This window comes from Clavelina lepadiformis, chromosome 3, assembly GCF_947623445.1.
Source record: "Clavelina lepadiformis chromosome 3, kaClaLepa1.1, whole genome shotgun sequence".
In the NCBI taxonomy this organism is placed as follows: domain Eukaryota; kingdom Metazoa; phylum Chordata; class Ascidiacea; order Aplousobranchia; family Clavelinidae; genus Clavelina; species Clavelina lepadiformis.
Window position 1 is genome coordinate 14,393,007 of NC_135242.1, and position 19,032 is coordinate 14,412,038.

A 19,032-nucleotide genomic window follows, 5' to 3' on the forward strand; every position below is an offset into this window, starting at 1 on the left:
CAATAGAAAGCTGGACTTTATAAACAAAACATTTCGCGTTTTAATCCAAGTCATCCGAGTGCGTTGGAGCCAGTGTACTCCAATACATTCAACTCGCGTCAGTTGTGGTTTGTTTAATCTAGCTAGAGGAATGAAGCGAAGACAATTAGACTAGATTTTAAAGGAAACTATAGCGGTTGCCAGAACGCTTTGAATAGATTATGTCGGTTCAAGCCAGTACAGAAACACAGCATAAAAAAGCAATATTTTACTAATGTCAAACCAGTGCTGAAAGAGATAAATAGAATTTTGTAGTAGAATTAATAGAATTCTTTATATCAAGATATTCCGAGCCTTTCTACAGCAGGTTATGGCAGACCATTTTTAAATTATTGAATATGAATTTTGTTTAATTTTAATTTCGTTTAAAAATCACACTCAAACGTCGCAAAAAGATCGAAAATTAACTCTAAAATCGTATAGTCGTTAACTACGATCGTGTCTGCCGATCGCACTAATTAGTGATTTCTACGGCGGCAAACCACTTTTATCTTATCTTAGTTATTGCTCGTATCTAGGTAATTTTATAAGTTTGCACTTTTCAAAAATATTTTTTATTCTCTTGTTGTAATATGCCTTAACGAAGCTCACCCGCATGGGTATGCAAAACATTAGTTGATAAAAGTTTTTTGGTTTTGAAATTATGTCTGGTGGCAAACATAGCATTTTTAACGAAATTTGTGAGCTGCATGGCTCACAAGTAGGCTACTTAGACACCTCCGTAAGTACTGTGCTCATCTTTGGGTGAATTTGTTGTTCGACACAGAAATCATCTTTTCTTCAACCACGAATGTTTAAGAAGAAGAGTACTCCCCAAAAATTTGAAAATTAGATGTCCTGTAAACTCTCCAGAAGGTAAGCGTTTGGCTCTTCGATTCAGGTTTAACTGCATAGAGCTGAGGATTCGTTCATCGCACAACTGTATTGCAAGATATATGGAATTACAGCATGACTTCAGAGTCAAGTTGAAATTGAAAGTAGTAGCAGTATGGCGCTTCTGGCACAATTTAGAACCACGTGATTTTTAACAGGTCAAATGAGTTCATTAGGTTTGGGGTTCTGGCACAGTTTAGAACCACGTGACTTTTAGGATAGTTTGGCCACGTGACCTAGGTCAAATGAGTTCAAAGCACAGTTTAAGATTTTGGGTCACGTGACTAAATTTTAAACTGTAAAAATGACTTAAAAATGAAATATTTTATAATATCATATTCAACTTATTAAAATAGAAACTATCAATGAACTCGAAATTAAAAATGATTTATCAAGGTTACCATCAAGGGGAGCATGAGTTTATGGGAGATATAAAGTAACCAATGCTAAAAATTTTATACAATATAATTCATTTTTACAAGATTTGGTAATTGTTTGTAAAGATGAGAACCATCGTTTTCATGTATTTGATTTATATAAAATTTTTGAAGATAAAATTAAACAGAATGATGAAATTGTTTTAAGTTCTAATATTCAAAAGGCATTTGCTTTGCATTATGGAAGGAATGATGATGAAAATTCTGACGACGACTGTGGATAAGATCAGGTTTTTTTTTAAGGTTTGGTTTGGGTGACCGCTAAGTAGTTTTAAGAGACCGCAAGTGTTTCATTTAAATACCAAAAAATAGTAGTAGTAAGTTGCAAGTCCAAATTTTGGGAAACCGCTGGAGAAATTTGATGGACCGTTTCGGTCCCCCAAAACACCTTAAAAAAAACACTGGATAGGATAGTGATGATTACAACGAATGATTAGAGTTTCATATTATTTAATAAGTAATATTAATTGTTTCATTTTAGATAGTGCAACGCGTAATTCAAAATATTATGATACCACTCATATTTAGAAAATTATGATATAATTTCTTAAAGTAATTTTTATACTTTATGAATAATAATTTTTATTTTATCGTATTCTACTGATTTATCTTTTATCGCAATCCCATTTTCATCAAATATTTTTAATTTTGGTATTCCATGTGGTTTTTGTATTCTTTCAATATCTTCTTTTGATAAAATATCATGCAATAGCCTAGAGCCCTAGACCATTCATTTTTATAAGTTGGATAGATAACTGAATCAACATTTGAGAATCTGTTCAACCTAAACAGTGTCCAATTTTATGAACAGCTACAGCAAATAAATTATTCCCAGGTGGTGTCTCTTTATCAGTCTAATTTTTTGTCCTCATCACAATGTAAATCACCACCAATACCAGAACCTGGAAAAAAACCATGTGCTAAAACACCACCTCAACCATTAAATGGAAATCCATGATCCATGTTTTTTTTGAAAAAAACTAATTTTAATATCTACCTAAGGCCCTATGTACTATCTACTTAATACAAATTACTGTTGGTGGTATTATTTTTCACAAAGTTCAGTTAATAGTGAGATAATTAAGAATAATGAAAGAATTGAAACAACAACAGAGACAAAGTATAAATTCAACTTCATGACTATGTCTCGTAGAACAGAATGTAGATTCAATTCAGTAGATGTAGTATATCCTTTTCTAAATGATAAATATTCAATTGAGTTTAGTAGTTGAGAGATAGAAGAAAATACCCTTCTTGATGTTATGTATTTGTTTTTTGAATCATTTAAATTTTGTTAAAATAAGAGATAGACGTAGGGTTTAATCACATCAGTAAAAATTTAACAACTGAACAAATTTCTGAATTTAAAAAATTATACTGTAGCGGCCGATGGGCGCTTCTTGGTTTGTCGCTGCTTGGCGCCCTCAAAATACTCCTCGCACATGGTAATTTTCTCACTGCGCGTCTAACTAAGAAGGTCGTGGTTTTTTTTTCTTTTCAATATATGAACGAAGCTAACATACAACTGGATCAGCAGCCTTCTGAGACAGGAGTCAGCAACCGAACAACATAACAACGTTAACCTTCGCCATATATTCTGGTGACCTGCGACTACAAGTTTGGAAGATATGTCTTATCTACAACCGATGCAAGGTAACTTTTCTACTTTACATCATAGTCAGGGCCATGCCCAGGTTGCTTTTTCACCGCACGTCCCGTCCTGCAGCGATGTTCTTTGCGATTTAGCTTTTGGCGTGTCTGAGCCACCTCAGGCCTAGAGTGTTGATAATAATTAATACTTTAATTGACCTCGGAGTTGATTCTCTGCTCGATTTGCCGCGAAAATTAACTCGCCGTTTGACACCATGTCGCTCTGTCCAATTTTCAGCAACCAACCCGTTTCTTCCAGACGTTCAATCGACACCACTTGGCCATTCTCTAGAAACCTGCACGGTATTTGGACATCCTGTAATAATTTTGTGTATGTGTTTGTTTATTCTCTATGTGTCATAGCGTATTGCTTTTCCATTTTGCTGTATGTTTTTGTCAAGCCTATAAAGGGTAACTTGAGTTTTATGTCTAGTCTATAGCCCTACACTCTATCATTCATGTTACTATCACTGCAATTTAATTCAAATTATTTTGACCTAGTCTCTTATTGCGCATTTGTCTCGCTGTCACTTTTTCGTACCTGTCAAGGGTTTATTATGACTTTTGGTAAATATCTCTCACAATCTGGTGTTACGTCTAATAGCGTTATTGTGCCGATTGTGCTTATATTGATGGCCTTAATTGCCATGCTCTCTGACGATTAACACCTGCCATGGAGAAATATTGCTTTGTGTTCTTTTGTTATACTGTACACATAGTGGCTGTTTTTGGGAAGGTTACGACCTATCCGCGGCTGACGCTACTACACTAAGCTTAATTCTTAAATGAAACCGCTCTTTTTTGCACAATACTTTAAGACAGTGGCGCTGAGATGTTACCCAAATTTACTGTTGTACAATTTATGACGAGACCATAATACAATTTCTACAAAACTTTTACTTCTGATGATTTGCGATAGGCTACATGTTGAAATTTTCTTATTTTCGCAGTGCATCGCATATATGCGTGCTACGTTCAACTTTTGCTACTCATCATCTTTGTTGTGTGTAATGCACAGTTGTAGCTGGTGTAGGCTATATGAAAATTGTGCTTTCTTCAACGTTTGTTGAAAATGCATGTTTTTGTTAGATCGCATTATATTTTCCTAGTCGCTTCCGGCCCCTCTTTTACTCTTGCCGGGGACGGAAAGATGTTATGTAGCGGCCGTTGCGTGCTTTTTGGTTTGTCGCTAGTTGGCGCCCTCAGAATACTCCCCCGCACGTGGTAATTTTCTCACTGTGCGTCTGTCTTCTCATTCCTTTTCTTCACTGCATCCGCACAAGACAGGAGTTCGATAAAATCGTTGAACTAAGAAGGTCGTGTTTTTTCTTCTTTTCAATATATGAGCGAAGCTAACATACCACTGGAGCAGCAGCCTTCTGAGACAAGAGTCAGCAACCGATCAACGTTAACCTTCGCCATAATACAACTCATATCATAAATAGTTCTGGTGTTACAAGAAAATGTTTAAAAAATTTTATTAAATAATTGGAATTATCTTTAACACCAATTTTTCTTACCACTACTGGAGTAATTTTTGGTTCAATAATATTAAATCCAATTATTTTGGGTAGTATTAGTGGTACTGGTGTTCTTATACAAAAAACAATAAATTAAAAATGTTATTAATAGAACTGAAACTTGCAGACATGCTTTTCAATTGTGTCAGAAAATATTAAATAAACTGAAGTACAAGTCGCTGATGTTTGTCCACCGATTTTTGATTGTGATGAGAAAAAACATTTGAAGAAATATCATCCTAAATAATCTTTAACTTTCCTCCCAAATAGAATTATATTTTGAACTAGTTTCACGCCTTTGGGTTGTGAAAGTTGTTTATCAATTCCAATATTTTCAAATAATCCTCAACATGACTCCAAACCATCTATCTATCAACACGTTAGAAAACAATTAATTGTTTTGGGTCTAATGACGTTTTTTCAATTGTCATAAATCCAATAATAAGCAATTTCAAGTCTATAAACTTCACCAAAACTTTTACATGACAACATTCCATCAACAGAGACAATTTTTTTTATTTTCACAACATTTTTTAAATCTTTCACCCTTAGGGCGTTTTGTATCCCGAAGGCGCCATGCGTCATATTCATAATCATTACAAATCCAATTCTTGATGTTTGAATTTTCACACATCTCTTTTATATTATAAAATACTTTACCCTAAAGTTGTTTTATGACCGTAAGCTGAAGTAATTATCCATTTTCAAGAAGATATATATTTTTCTTTTGCATTTAGTGTATTTACATAATCTTGATGTTTAATATCTTTCTTGATAACACATTTTTAATACCTTTTGCTTTTTATCTTTTCTATGAATATTTGTTAAATAGCTATACATTTTCAACCTAAGTCCTACGAATTCTAGATTTGGAATACCACCAATTTTATCTTTAATTTTTCCAATTACTTTCTTATTTGTTGACTCATAAAATTCTGAGTTTCAATTGTAATTACTAAAATCAAACTTTTCTTTAATCAACCCAGAAATCTTTGATTACATCTTCTGTTTCGACATCATATGTTAATGAATCTGTATATGTGAATAAGAGTTTTGCTTTGTTACCATATTTCTCTTTGATGTAGTTATAATGAGCTTCATACATCAATGTTTTTGAAAGGTTTTTCGAATAATCATTCCTACATAAGATGGTCGATTGAAAATTTATTTTTCTTTCAACTTATGAACAGGTTTTCATTAAATATCATACTTTATATATATATACTTTATGTATATCATACTTTACTACACGTGCCTGTTACAGTTTTATTTATTGGATAGCTATTTTATAGTGGCGTGAAAGGGACATTTTATTAAAATGGTAACCATAAGGGTTAAATGTCAATTTTTTTTCATGCGATTTCTTTCTAAACCAGTATAAAGGCTTTATCGACCATTTCAACAGTTTTACTAAGGGCTTAATTTTAAACAATTGAAATACGTTTTCTTGTGAAACCGTTTTAATTAACGTTAACAAAAGTTTTTTTGCTATAGAAAGCTGTTTAAACGGGATTAGAAAAAGGGATTAGAACCGTTTTGAAAACAGGCAATTCACATGTGCATAAAGAAAAGGAACACAGGAGTATAAGCAAAAACGAAGAACGAAACGGGGTATGTAACAATATACCTAATGAAAGAAAGGTTCGTTTCCAACACAAAACGGTTGAAAAAAATTAGAGATTTTTTGAAAATTTCACATGGATGAATTGATCTAAAAAAAATTTGATCTAATATTTTTTGAAAATTTCATATGGTTGAATTGATCTAAAAAATTGACATTTCTTAAGAAAAAATAAATTTAATCTAAAGTTTTTTGAAAAATTTCATAAGAAAAATGAGTTTAGTTAGTTAGTTAGTTTAGTTATATATAAAATATGAGTGATGAAATATTTTAAATAAAAAAGTATGTGTCAAACAAAGTAGACGCAGTAGAATACCTAGATGTATTATTGCTAGAAAATCACTATGTATGGATAAAAGACTTCAATAGATTAATGTTTAATCAAAACAAATATAAACATAAAAAACATTTCTGTTGATACTGTCTCCAATGTTTTACTAATGAAGAATACCTAGAAAAGCACAAAATAAATCGTTTAATCATTAATGGAAAACAAGAAATAAATGAAGAAAATGAAGAAAAAAACAACCAAAAACTTATTAGTTGTGGTATGCTTACAAACTAGCTTGTTGTTATGACGATAAATTTAGTAAGTCTGATTCGAGATTAAGTACATGGGCATTCTCCCAATCTATTATGTGTTCTTTTTCCAAGGCCTACTCAATACTCAAAGTACTCTTTTCGTGTCGAAAGTTTTTTATGTCTAATTTATGCTCTTTTTTTCTTCTAGCAAAAGATCGTTTTGTTTCACCTATATAAGCACCATTACAACTTTTACAGGGAATTTCGTAAATGGCAACTTGTTTATTTCCCTCTGGTATATATTCTTTGGGAAAGGAAAGGATGTCATCAATCTTCAAAGCCTGTTTGAAAACAGTCTTGATTTTGTGATCACCTAGATTTCGGTTTAGCTTTTAGGCGAGAAGGAGTATATACAGAAAAAACCTTGGAATGATTTGGAATTATCTGAATTTTGTTGGCTTGTGTTTATTATGCAATCTGAGTAACCGTATAAGGAATCTTTTACAACCTTTATTTTTTTCTTTCTATCTTTATCTGTGGACGAAAGTGATTTTTCTCGGTGTTAGAGAATTTTCAAAACCGAGCGTTTGTGTTGTGATGGGCGCATCGAATGAATGTTGAGATACCTGTTGCTATAAGTAGGTTTCTTGTAGACCTTTGAAGTGAGCAGATCTAAATTATTTCGGGAAATATGTGAATCTAAAAAGTCAATTGAACAATTGTCTTCCTTTTCCAACGTGAATTTTAAAGAAGATTTCATAGAGTTAATTTGTAGATAAAAACATTTGAGATCTTCTTCTTTTAAAATCATAAAGGATTCATCAACGTAGCGTTTCTATATTTTAGGCTGGCAAAAACTTTCAAAATAGCTCTGTTCTCTACGTTTTCTAGTACTAAGTTTGCAATAATCATTGACACAGGCGATCTCATGGCATTACCAAAAATTTGTTTGAAATGTTGTCCTTTGAAAGTTATGAAGTCATGACGAAGCTCACCCGCATGGGTTTGCGAAACATTGTTTCATAAAAAAATGAATTCACCAGCTGACCACCTTTTGCTCTACCCAGACAAGTTCTAAATCTGTGCGAGACTGTCTAATTAGGTTTAAACTTGTCCAGACAAATCTAAACATGTCCGAAACCGTCTAAACATGCTCGTACGTTGTTTTTTACACTCACACGCCGAAAAACTGTTTTAACATTTTTAACAACAACATTTATACCAATAGCATTTTACCGTTAATATACATGCGCGTTTAATTCGAAAATCAGACAAAATCAAGCATACACCTCTAATTATACCGATTACTTTTTCCCAACAACCCCTAGACAGAGCAAGCTACACCGGAGCATACAGCGAGCATCATACAGGGAGCATGGTTCATTTACACCGATACTATTTTACCGATAACAAACATGCGTATTTATTTCGAAATGCAAACAAAACAATTACAACGCTTTTACACTTTTAATTCGAAAACCAACCATGCACTTCAAATTATATCGACAACATCAACCCCTAGAACTGGAGGGAGCATACCGAACATTGTACAGGGAGCATTCTAAATGCTAACATGTTTTCATTAAAACCGCTACTCTTGCTACTATAAGGTAAATAATACTGCATATATTTTCAAATTTTATTACTACAAACATAGAAAGAATTATTCCATAAATTCTCACTTTCCGTAAATTAGTGTCGCGTTCCTCAGCTTCTTCATTCCGTAATTTAGTGTTGTCCAAGATTTTGTTAGCCATTATCCGAAAACGGACATCCAGGAGAGATTTTGTAGCAAAATGTTGGGTAATCCATTAACTCATGTAAATTTGCTGCTCTTTTAACCATTTTAACGCTTGAATACTTGTTTTCCAGATAAAAGTTGCGGTCTGGCATGGTATAAGTTGCTAATACAATCCTTTTCATCACATTTCTTCACTATCAATAGCAGTTTTTACCGCATTTAACAATGAGCCTAGACATTTAGCGATTATATGGCAGTCAACCGCCAGCTAATGACAAAATAATGTCGGCTAAATTCCCATCCCTAGTATAAATGTGGGAATACGTTTCATTTCTACGCGTTTCAAACCCGTTTTTGAAACGTAAAACCATGACTTTTGCGCTTCGTGCATTTTGGGAGGAATGGAAGTAAACGAGTATTAAAGACGCAGCTTTTAAAATCTTTGGGCCCTCCTCAACGCAATCGTAGATACGCCACTGAACATTGCTAATGCAATTTACTGCTTGTTCCTTTCTTTTGCATGTACAAAAATGTCTTTATATGTCGAGGCGAGCTATGGTTGAAGGACAACAATGACCTGTGAAGGCAGCGACATATGTACACGCTACAAATTGCTGGAAGTTCACTTGGGACCAGAATTTCAACGGCGAACATCAATACATCTTTGCAAGTCCTTTTGTTTAATTTCCATGTCCCACGAATCGTTGCAGACTCATTGTTTTCCTGCCATTATCCTTGTCTTCTGCACCCTGATAGCTCATATTTCTTATTTTATTCCCTACTATACCTTTAACATAATATTGTAGAGTACTGAAATCGATAATCAACTACTGTAATTCATTCCATCATTGATAAAGAACAAATGTTGGTCGAAACATATTAGCACTTTTTTATAAAATGTTTATACCTGCTTTTGTGGCTTATACTGCAACCACTTTGTATGCGAAGTCTAGCTCAACCCTGCCAAAGTTTTATTAACTTAATGATCGCTATATTCAGACCGATATTGTTATAAATTGTAACGTCTAGGTTGTTTTGTTGGCTTGCCACGATGCCAAACATTATCTTTGATGCCACGATACTCGTTTATATTTTTACGTTGCACTTGTGGTACGTTATAGAACAGTAGCGGTAGTAGCAACATACGTTCGGCAATTCAAGAAACCCACGAATCGTCGAGTCCAAACACGTATGCATTTATGCAAAAAATCATTGTTATATGGTGATTGTGAATTGTAATAAGCTATAAGTTATAATTGGCATTTTAATAAGCGATTGTGTGTTTTCCAGTTAGATGAAATGTAATATTTAGACAGCTGCATGATTCTTTGTTAATCATGTTATTCAAATATTGAATTCTTAAATCGACATGTTTTACCCAGTTATAAGTGTTTTCAAGTAGTGTCGCATTTTAGAGTGTATGAAGTTGGATGGTGCTTGTGGTCAAAAGTGTAGGAGATGTAAAATATGTTACATATTCTTACGTAGCATGATGAAAATGACATACTTTTCGCTGATTGGCTCAGATATAGCGATATAAAAATTTAGGCTTGGTTCAAACCTCGGGCTTCTCTCTTTTTCCCTTCTCCCTTAATCAATTCCCATCATTCAATTCAAGTGATTGCTCGATTCAGATTAGAAAATGGATATGAAATTGTTTCTGGTGTGACTACGACAATAATTTGGAAAATATAACAATTTAGAGTTTATGAATGTTGTGCTGACTTAAGGAAACAATCAGAGATAGCATGTGCAACGGAGTCTCAAAGTTAAAATAGTCATGGAGTTCTAAAAGAAAGACTGAAGCATTTGGCTTTAAGTCAACCTAAAACAATTAGCGTCGCCATCCCCACAGTTATTTGTCTGCGTCCTTTATAGTTTTGTTAAGAAAGAGAAACCACTTTCAACCCTAGTTCATAAAATTTTTTGGTATATACTGATTTCCTGCCCAAAACTAAGTTGTGGTACAAACATTAGTCCCATAATCAATCATTTACAGAAATCACTACAACATCACAAAGTGCCACCAGCTTTTTGAGATTCTTTATTACGCAACTTAAACGCCATTTGCTCGAGCAATTAATGCAAGCACTACGCTTGAGCTAATTTTGAACGATGTTGCATTTTCTCTTTCAGACGTCTTTCCTGCTGCAGCATAGTAGCTCTTTTCACAGCAGCAGCAGCTGGGTTAAGTTTCAGCATCACTCTGATATTACGCAGTGGATTCTTTTTCATTTTGCTCCCAGACTTGGCGTGCCTGCATAGACAATAACACGATAGTGTTAACAAAGGTGGAAAACGTCTACTGAACTTAAGTAGTAGCTAAGATTAGCGAGCTTACAGGCATCAGCATAACATCTGTAAAACACACACAACTTTTGTAGTACAGAAAACAAGTTGTCGAGTATTCATTAATAAAAGTTAGCTCATTGGTACGAATTTATTGATATGAAATTAAAGACTAAATTATGTAAGACTCACTACTATTGTGCCAGCATTTAATTAGAATCTTAGCGAAAACTGTATAAAATAGCGATGCTTCTCGTTGTTTGCAATTTAATTCAATTTGCCTTGAAAAAGCAGGGGAAAGGATGCTATAAAAAGCAATGCTCAGCCCAGTTACTTTTTAGTAGCGCCCCTGCTAAATAGCGAAGTTCTGCACAGTTTAGCAAATGAATCTACTTCAAAAATAAAGTTGGGCATAATTAATCAGACCCATGTGTGGCAAGCCAAATAAAATGCATACGCTAACTGCTAGCACAACTCTTTTTATCGCAATAGCAGTCTTTTGTGATTTGTTTGCTGTAGCCACACAAATATTATCTTAAACGCACAAAAAACGTGTATTTCAAAATACATGTTTAGTTTGTTGCACTCACCTTGGGGCTCGCAAAGCTGCTTTTACCTCATCAGACTGAAGGATTTTACCAAGATCTGTGCAAGTCATTTTTGGCATGGGCAAGTTATAACCAGTTTTATGAACCGACATTTTTTTCCATGTCCCCTGCAAGTCATCCAGGCGCCTAAGAAGAAAATTTTTATTAATTTAAAAGTAATGAACTAATGATACTTACAGGAGAATTGATTTCCTTTTCCAGATTTGGTTTCCAGATTATGCCAAAAGTTTAGCTACAGATTTGTTTTAGCAATTGGCAAATGGGTAAGGCATAAATTTTAAACATTGCTGACAACTTAGACATCAGTGAGTAGCTTTAAATCGGTAATTTGGATACGTTGTGGGATGAAAATCAACTGTTTTAATTTTATCCGATTCACTACTGAGCTGAACTTTCCGTGCCCAGGGACTTACAACCACATCTTGTAACTGCGGCATGAAAAATAAGACCACTGACCACGTCATATTTCACTGCTCCATCTACTGTACCGACACAGTGCTGGAGAAAAACGATCAAGTGACTACTCGATTCTTGTAAACCAAACAATCACATACTAAAACGGTGGTGGAAGAATAGTACACTGCTTCATTCATTCAACGAAATATTTTCATATAATTATAAAACAACCAAAATTTGCAAATCGTACTTTAATGCACTTTCAGTCCAGATAAGAAACCGGCCAACATGTCCACCAGGAGCAATTTTAAGCAGGTTTATGCGATCCACACTGATTAATGTCACACCTGCAGAAACAAATTATGTTATAAAGTTATATGTTGAAAAGAAAAAAGGAGTATTATCAACAATAAAATCGTTTTAATATTATAGGTAATTTCAATGACAAACAATTTCAGTAGGCAAAAACAGTAAGCATGCATAAAAAGTATGTATAAAGAATACTAATATTTATATAACATTACAATTTAATGTGCTGGGATCAATTTGGAGTAGCAAGTAAAATATGTATTGTGTAATAACATTAACATACCAGGAATATTTCTAAATGCCTTGGAAATGCCTTCATCTTTATCATAAATAATGCATGGTCCACGTTTAGAAGTGTGACGACGATTTCTCATCTTCCCTTTTCCTGCACGAATGCGTTTAGATTTGATCACCTATACATAGGTAAGTGTGAGGTATTTGATTTTATCAACGATACAAACAAAAACAACCATTTCAATGAAGGTACAATGAAGCGCGATGGGGAATAAAAATCAAGCAAATTGTTACTAACACGCGTCGATAAACAGAAAAAAGTGAAGAAGCTGAAAACATGCTCAAAAATAAGGTAATAATTGCTGGAATTAGGTTGGTCACCAAGCCCATAAACCCATTTCGGCTTGGATGCTATTCTATGTACAGAATAGAAATCTTTATGTTTTAACTGAAAGAGTTTTTAATCTAAGTGAAGTACCTCAAAAAATGCCATAAAAATTAGATTTCATATTGTTTGCCCAAGTCACCAGTTCGCGTAAATTGCCACTTTTTTCTGTGGCCCTTCAAGTGGTGACTTAGACAAAGTCTACAGTACAAATGTTTTTGTCATACTTCTTTAATAGCAGTTTTGCATGCGATTAGCAACATAAAATGACAATTAGCGGCTAATACCATCCGACTACGGGATAAATTCTCAGTACTAAATGTAATTCCTTGTTTTAATTCACAGATTTTCTCATACCAATCTTTTAATAAATATGTTTTTGCAAATAAACTTACCAATTATCACCACAAAAGAGCCCATATTTCGATAAAGTTATCCCTTCAGCCAGTCTGTAATGAAATCATTGACATCTTACCTTTTGAACATCCTCCCAAGCATTTAATTTCTTTAACAAAATAACAGCCTCTTTTGTTTTTTTGAAGCTTTGTATTTTGTCTTCAACAACTAATGGAACTTCTGGGATTTTTTCAATCTTGTGCCCTAAATCAAAACATTTTCACAGACACAGAAAGTAGTACGTGAAAGTGCAGTTAGGACAAAGTGTATGATGTACATTTCAGTCAGCCCATTGAAGAAACAAAGTTGAAGATGATGCAAAACACCTTGCTATAGCACAAACATTTTTAAACTTTATGCTACAGTTTTAATGTAATTTGTTGCAATATTTGTGTTTTCATTACACTTTTATTTTAGTAGGCAGTTTGTGCCAAGTTCTGGATTGTTCAGCATATTTAAGATTGTTTAAATTGAATTAAAACCTATTGCATGTTGTCAGCATTGCTGCAACTAATACGAAGCATTCAAATTCGAAATTCTAGATTTGCCATCTTTATTTTAAGAAACCATTTGCACTATTTAGCCATCCCTACCTATCAGTCTATTGCAGCAACCTTGCACTAACGCCAACTAAACTCTACAATTAGCCTTTTCGGAAAGTTCAAAAACACGACATACAACATCCTAGTATAAATAGCCACTTTGTTAGTTTTTTTTTCGCCCCGATACACCTATTCTAAAACACAAATTTTAGAAATTCGACAATCATCTTAACCCCGGTGAGGTTAAGCTAGAGTTTACATTTCGAGTGATTGCAATGACGGCCACAAAAGCAGGTACACATGTTATTGAAAAAAACGCTAACATGTTTTGAATAACACTTGTTCTTTATCAAAGCTGGAATGAATTACAGTAGTTTATTATGAAGTAACATACCGAAGCCATTTCACGCTTCAATACGCATTAGAAGGGAATAAAATTGAGACATGTAATAACTTTCGCCATGTAGGTGCTGTTTGGCAGATGCAGAATACGCCTATAAGTGAGCACGGTGATGCGGTCGGCATCGATGGTAGTAACCACACAACATCAGCGTGATGTCGATTAAATTTTTGTTGTAGTCCTGCGGTATTGTTTTTTTTGAAAAATTGTGCCCTGCGTTGGGATTGCAGCGAGTGAAAAGCAGAAACATGATTTTTCCTATATTTCATATAAGAGAAACCACCCACAATCCAAATTTCAAGAAATTCCGATGTTATTTACACCAGTAATCACAGATAAAGCCAAAACGAGAAGTCGACAAATAACACTGCGTAAAACAATATGTATGGAAATTTTCGATATGTAATAAGAAATATGAGCTTTCAGTGTGCAGGAGACTCAGATATACGCAGGAAAACAGTGAGTCTGTCATGATTCGGGACATGGTAGGTAAAGAAGTGTCAAGCACCATACGGTTTATCGCTTTTCTATGTCCCAGGAATCGTTACAGACTCATTGTTTTCCTGTCATTATTTTTGTTTTCTGCACACTGATAGCTCATATTTCTTTTTTTATTTTCATTACCTTCTTCCTCTAATGTAACAGGGTCGCCTCCCCATAGCATTTATCCCAAAAAGTCTATGATTATCTACAAGTTACAATTTAGCAGTCTTGGAAAAAAAGAAATTGGATTAGCTGACTCAGGCACTCGGCTTTAAATTTTTTAGCAATAACGTATATAAATGGTAAATCGACTGATGTGATACCAAAAAGTAAAAAAATTAATGGAGGGTTATTCTGTTAACCTTACAACTCCATTTGATATTTATCATAGTATTTGGTGTATTCGGTTTCAGATGAAGCTGGAGGTTAATGTTATCAGATACAGTTTCAAAAGTACTGTGTTACCAAAGCCAACGAAGAATGCCTGTTGGAACGACATAACTGATCGTATAAAACATCATAAGTATAATCAGTTTTGTTGTGGTTTGTTTTCGACAAGGTTTTAGGCATTGCTGCAGTTGGGATTGTTTTGTTTTTCTAGATTCTTGGCTAGCACAAAACACCACCGATGCGGGAAGAGGAACCGGAGTGCTTACCACTGAAGCAACATAGCACGTTTCTTCGATGAGTTGTACGTATGATATCGTGCAATGAAATGCGATTCCACCGCAAAAGACGACGCAATGCCACTAACTGATTTCTGGGCAAAATATTGGTACAAATGTAAGAGTGTGGGTAGTGTTGCTATACACCCACTTACCTACGAGAAAGTGTCTTTTCTACACTCTTTAATATGAAAACAAAACCAAGGAACAAACTTGACTGTGAAGCCGTCCTAAGATGTGCATTATCTTCTACAAAGCCTCGAATTAAACGTTTGGTTTCTCAAAAACAACTACATCCTTCACAATAATGAAAATTAATTGAAAAAAAATGTTGTTTTGTTTAATGCTTTTTTATTTTGCAATGAGATGGGTCGCGGAGTTTTAGGTACCATCAAGGGGGGGCGTGTCCCAAAAAGTTTAAGAACCCATGCTTTAAACCTAGTCACTAACTTAATACTACTAACGTCTTCAGTATAACAGAAAACAACTACCTTTTGACATAACCAAAGCAGGTAAGGCAGATGCCGCTAAAGCTGAGCAAACTGCAAATCGACGTTGGTTTACATTGCATCTTCTATGCCACCTTCGCCATGTTTTAGTTGGTGCATACATGCGTCCTCCTCTACACATATTTCCAAAAGCCGCCTGTCCTGAACGGTGTGTTCCACCTCCCCTGCAAAACCCAAGTAAAAAAGTTTACTCAATGGTATATATTTTATTACATATGAAATACTTCATGCACCAAAGCTTACGCATAAGGTTAAATCAACACCAGCTGACTTTAATCTCAGACTTGAATTATCTTCTGCAAAAGCATGAAGTTGAACGAATAGAAAATAAGCTTGTTGAAGTAATGCTAGCCGGAAGCTCATTTACTTCAAAATTTAGTTTTTGTCATAAAATCGACAATTTTTGAAAATAACACCATAGGTTCTGAAAATCTTACCAAATATACACTGTTTCTGGGGTTGTTGGGAATAGTATGATTTCTGCCATACATGATAAAAAATTGCCGCAATTGAAATGCTCCTTGTTGTAGTAAAACAACATGCTCTATACATGTCGAATCTTTATTCTTTGTAGTTGGTTAATGAAAATAAATAGATGACTGCTTATTATACCACTGAGTGAGATTTTCAGTTTTCAAAATGGCGAAATTGCGTTCTTCATTTTTGTACTTAGAAACTACAAAACGTGTTTTTCTTTGTGTAAGTGTGGGTCAAATGCACAAACCAATAAAAACACAACTCAACAAGTGCGTGTTAAGTTTAGCTTGTGATCCGCAGTCAAGCTTGGCTGACGGTAGCGACTCAGTGGAGTAGTGCTCAGAGGTCAATTTCAAACCTCATGTGAGATACGTTTTTGTAATCTCTAACTTTGGTGGATTCCATATTTAATATATATAACTTGGCAATGTTGCAAGTGAGGACTGCTAATAGTATCTACATAACAATATTTCCAGATAATACATTTTCAGCTATAGACATTATTTCAAGAATAATGTTTTGCAAAAGCTCAAAACGCCATTTTAATTTATCCAACATGGCAAGAAACGAAACTAAAATATGTTTGACTGTGACCACTTCATTTTTTAAGCTATATGACATATCACTTACCTGACTCTGGGTATTCTTGCGACAGCCCGACCAGTGCCCCATGATTCGGCACTTGTCTGCTCTCCAGCAAAGCGATTGACTGCATAGGGTTGCCTATGATTCTTGCTTATGTTGGTGTGAACAAAATTCACAACATCAGGTCGAATTGGAGCTTTAAATACTGTTGGCAAGACAACAGCTTTCCCCGAAGGTACTCCTTTATCCGAATAAATTGAAACCAAAGGTCTTGCGCAGGCCTAGAAATGTTTAAACATTTTATCACTTCATTTGCCTTTTAATTAAATACCTTTAGTCGCTAGGGATGTGCCAAATCTAATTTATATTGAACATAAATTTTAACTAATTCCAATTTTTGTCTACAACTCTTTTGTACAGCTTTAAAACAGGAGAAATGCTTAACATGTTGAGTCTGATTGACATTAAAAACAGCAAAATGTCTTTAACTTTCACACATGACGGGTATGCTCACAAGTACAGAAAGAGTTTTAATTGTTGCAAAACTTCCACAATGGTCTATTTTATGTAGATTTCAATTATTGCGATAAATACTGTGTTTTGAAAGCTTTTGCATTGAAAGGAATGTAGTAAATGACGTATAAATTCAGATATTTGTCCTTTATGCATTGAAGCAAGGTACTACACAATCATTTGTACATCATAATTAATTATCTGCGCATGTAATGGATATTGTTTCATCTTGATTGCGTGAACAATTTCTCACCCCTAAACAGCAAACTTTCTAATTTGGATGATCGGGTGCAGGAAAACTAGGTAGCAAAATGGTGTACTAATTTTGCAATGTATAACGAACACTAACCTAAACTCAAAGCCTGTGAACCCTTTTTGGCAGTAAAAAGACGTTCAGGTGCGCCAGGCATATTGTAACAAAATCGAGTTTCCTGTATGGAAAGTTTGTATGATACGCCAGATATCTTCGGTGTGGCGAAGAAGCAAAAACTGTCTTAATACAACTCAATATCTAACATAGACTGTAACTTTTTGGCAAAAATTTTCCTATGCAAAGTGCAAGCTTTCCATACAGGTCGAGGGTGTAACTATACCATAATAATATGAACTAAAATTATTAAATTGACACAGGTTTAGTCTTCCGAATGTATAACGTAATAACAACAATATTGGAAAAGTTGTTCCTCACCATTATGTGTGTAAAAACACACGCACAACCACACCACGTTATTGCCCAAGAAAAAGGCCGTTTTTTAGTGGTAGGTATGGTACGTGGGTTTCGCCATAGACAACTAGCGGCAAGTAACTTTTTCTTTTCTATGTGGAGTGGGGAAATTGTAATTTTATTGCAGGGTGCAGTGACTAAAAACTACGATAGAATTTGATTGCAAGACTCAGAGTTATATTTTAATGACAGTTACGGCATATGTGCATTTTTTGTGGAGTTTAAAAATTTTATGTCAAAATTCTAAAGTGAAACTGATCAAATAAATTTTTACTTGCACTTGATTTTTAAGCTGCACATTTTAACTTTACAACACTTTTTAAAATGTTCAAATACTACAGTAAATATCCACATAGTTTTGAATCTACTTCGTAAGTTAATTATAACAATTTAAAAGTTGTCCTTGGCCCTGGGGTGTCAGACTGTCAGACCGGAATTCTTGCACACGATTCTTACGTTTTTATCTTCGAAAAAAAAAAGTTTTGCATGCAAAACAAAAACGTTTATCAATCAGGTAATCTTGTTGCAGTTGAGTTGACCGGGGTTGAGTTGAATTCTGGCAAACGTTATTGAAATATTAAGCCTAGGGGGCAAACATGCTTAAAGTAACTGTTTCAATTTGTAGGCCTATTAAAAATTTGGAATGAATTGTGCATATGTAGTTAGTCATTGTCTTCAAGATGGATGACAACATTTTATTTCACGACCTCGTAGCCTACTCTGCTGAAAGTATTCTAGAATAAGGCTTGTCAAACTTTGGGTTGTGACCCAGTTCGGGATCGCAAGGAAATTTAATTTTCATAAATTGAATTGTTTTTTGTTTATTTTTTATTCGTGTTACTGTTTTCATTACAAGATTCTTTTATTACTGTAGGCTACAGTTACTGTACTTCGGTGGATTGTATGCACTTGTATGACTTTCCCAGAGACAAAACACCACTTGACATTTGTAATTGGATGTTTATTGTTTTAACATCATTAACGTATAGGCTACGCCTCAAGGAGTCGCATGAAAATTTCTTTTCTACAATGGGGTCGCAGAAAAAAAACGTTTGAGAAGCCCTGGTCTATAAAATACAAAAGCAATAATTTTACATTGCAGAAATGTTCACGT

At 34.4% G+C, this 19,032-nt stretch overlaps 1 protein-coding gene and 1 long non-coding RNA gene across 2 annotated transcripts; one reads left to right on the forward strand and one right to left on the reverse strand.

Annotated features, from left to right (window-relative positions):
* The first annotated feature begins 753 nt into the window (after window positions 1–753).
* On the forward strand, window positions 754–4,245 carry LOC143449718 (uncharacterized). The gene is made up of 3 exons (XR_013114608.1): window positions 754–894; window positions 2,864–3,002; window positions 3,238–4,245. It is a non-coding gene; the product is annotated as an uncharacterized LOC143449718 (long non-coding RNA).
* Window positions 4,246–10,429: 6,184 nt separating this feature from the next.
* On the reverse strand, window positions 10,430–18,001 carry LOC143448856 (large ribosomal subunit protein uL4B-like). The gene is made up of 8 exons (XM_076948773.1): window positions 17,883–18,001; window positions 16,727–16,962; window positions 15,602–15,783; window positions 13,100–13,224; window positions 12,289–12,418; window positions 11,947–12,043; window positions 11,283–11,426; window positions 10,430–10,660 (listed from the first exon to the last, which is right to left on the reverse strand). The coding sequence occupies exons 1-8, from the start codon at window positions 17,883–17,885 to the stop codon at window positions 10,495–10,497; spliced, it is 1,083 nt and encodes a 360-aa protein (XP_076804888.1). The 5' UTR covers window positions 17,886–18,001; the 3' UTR covers window positions 10,430–10,494.
* Window positions 18,002–19,032: the final 1,031 nt, after the last annotated feature.

What these genes read in the sequence shown, in the direction of transcription:
- LOC143448856 (XM_076948773.1), bottom strand. An exon ending in TGCTTTGGTTATGTCAAAAG is followed by an intron (nt 13,225 to 15,601) that starts GTAGTTGTTTTC and finishes GTTTTGATTTAG; the next exon opens with GGCACAAGATTGAAAAAATC. An exon ending in TGGACTGAAAGTGCATTAAA is followed by an intron (nt 11,427 to 11,946) that starts GTACGATTTGCA and finishes TTTTCTTCTTAG; the next exon opens with GCGCCTGGATGACTTGCAGG.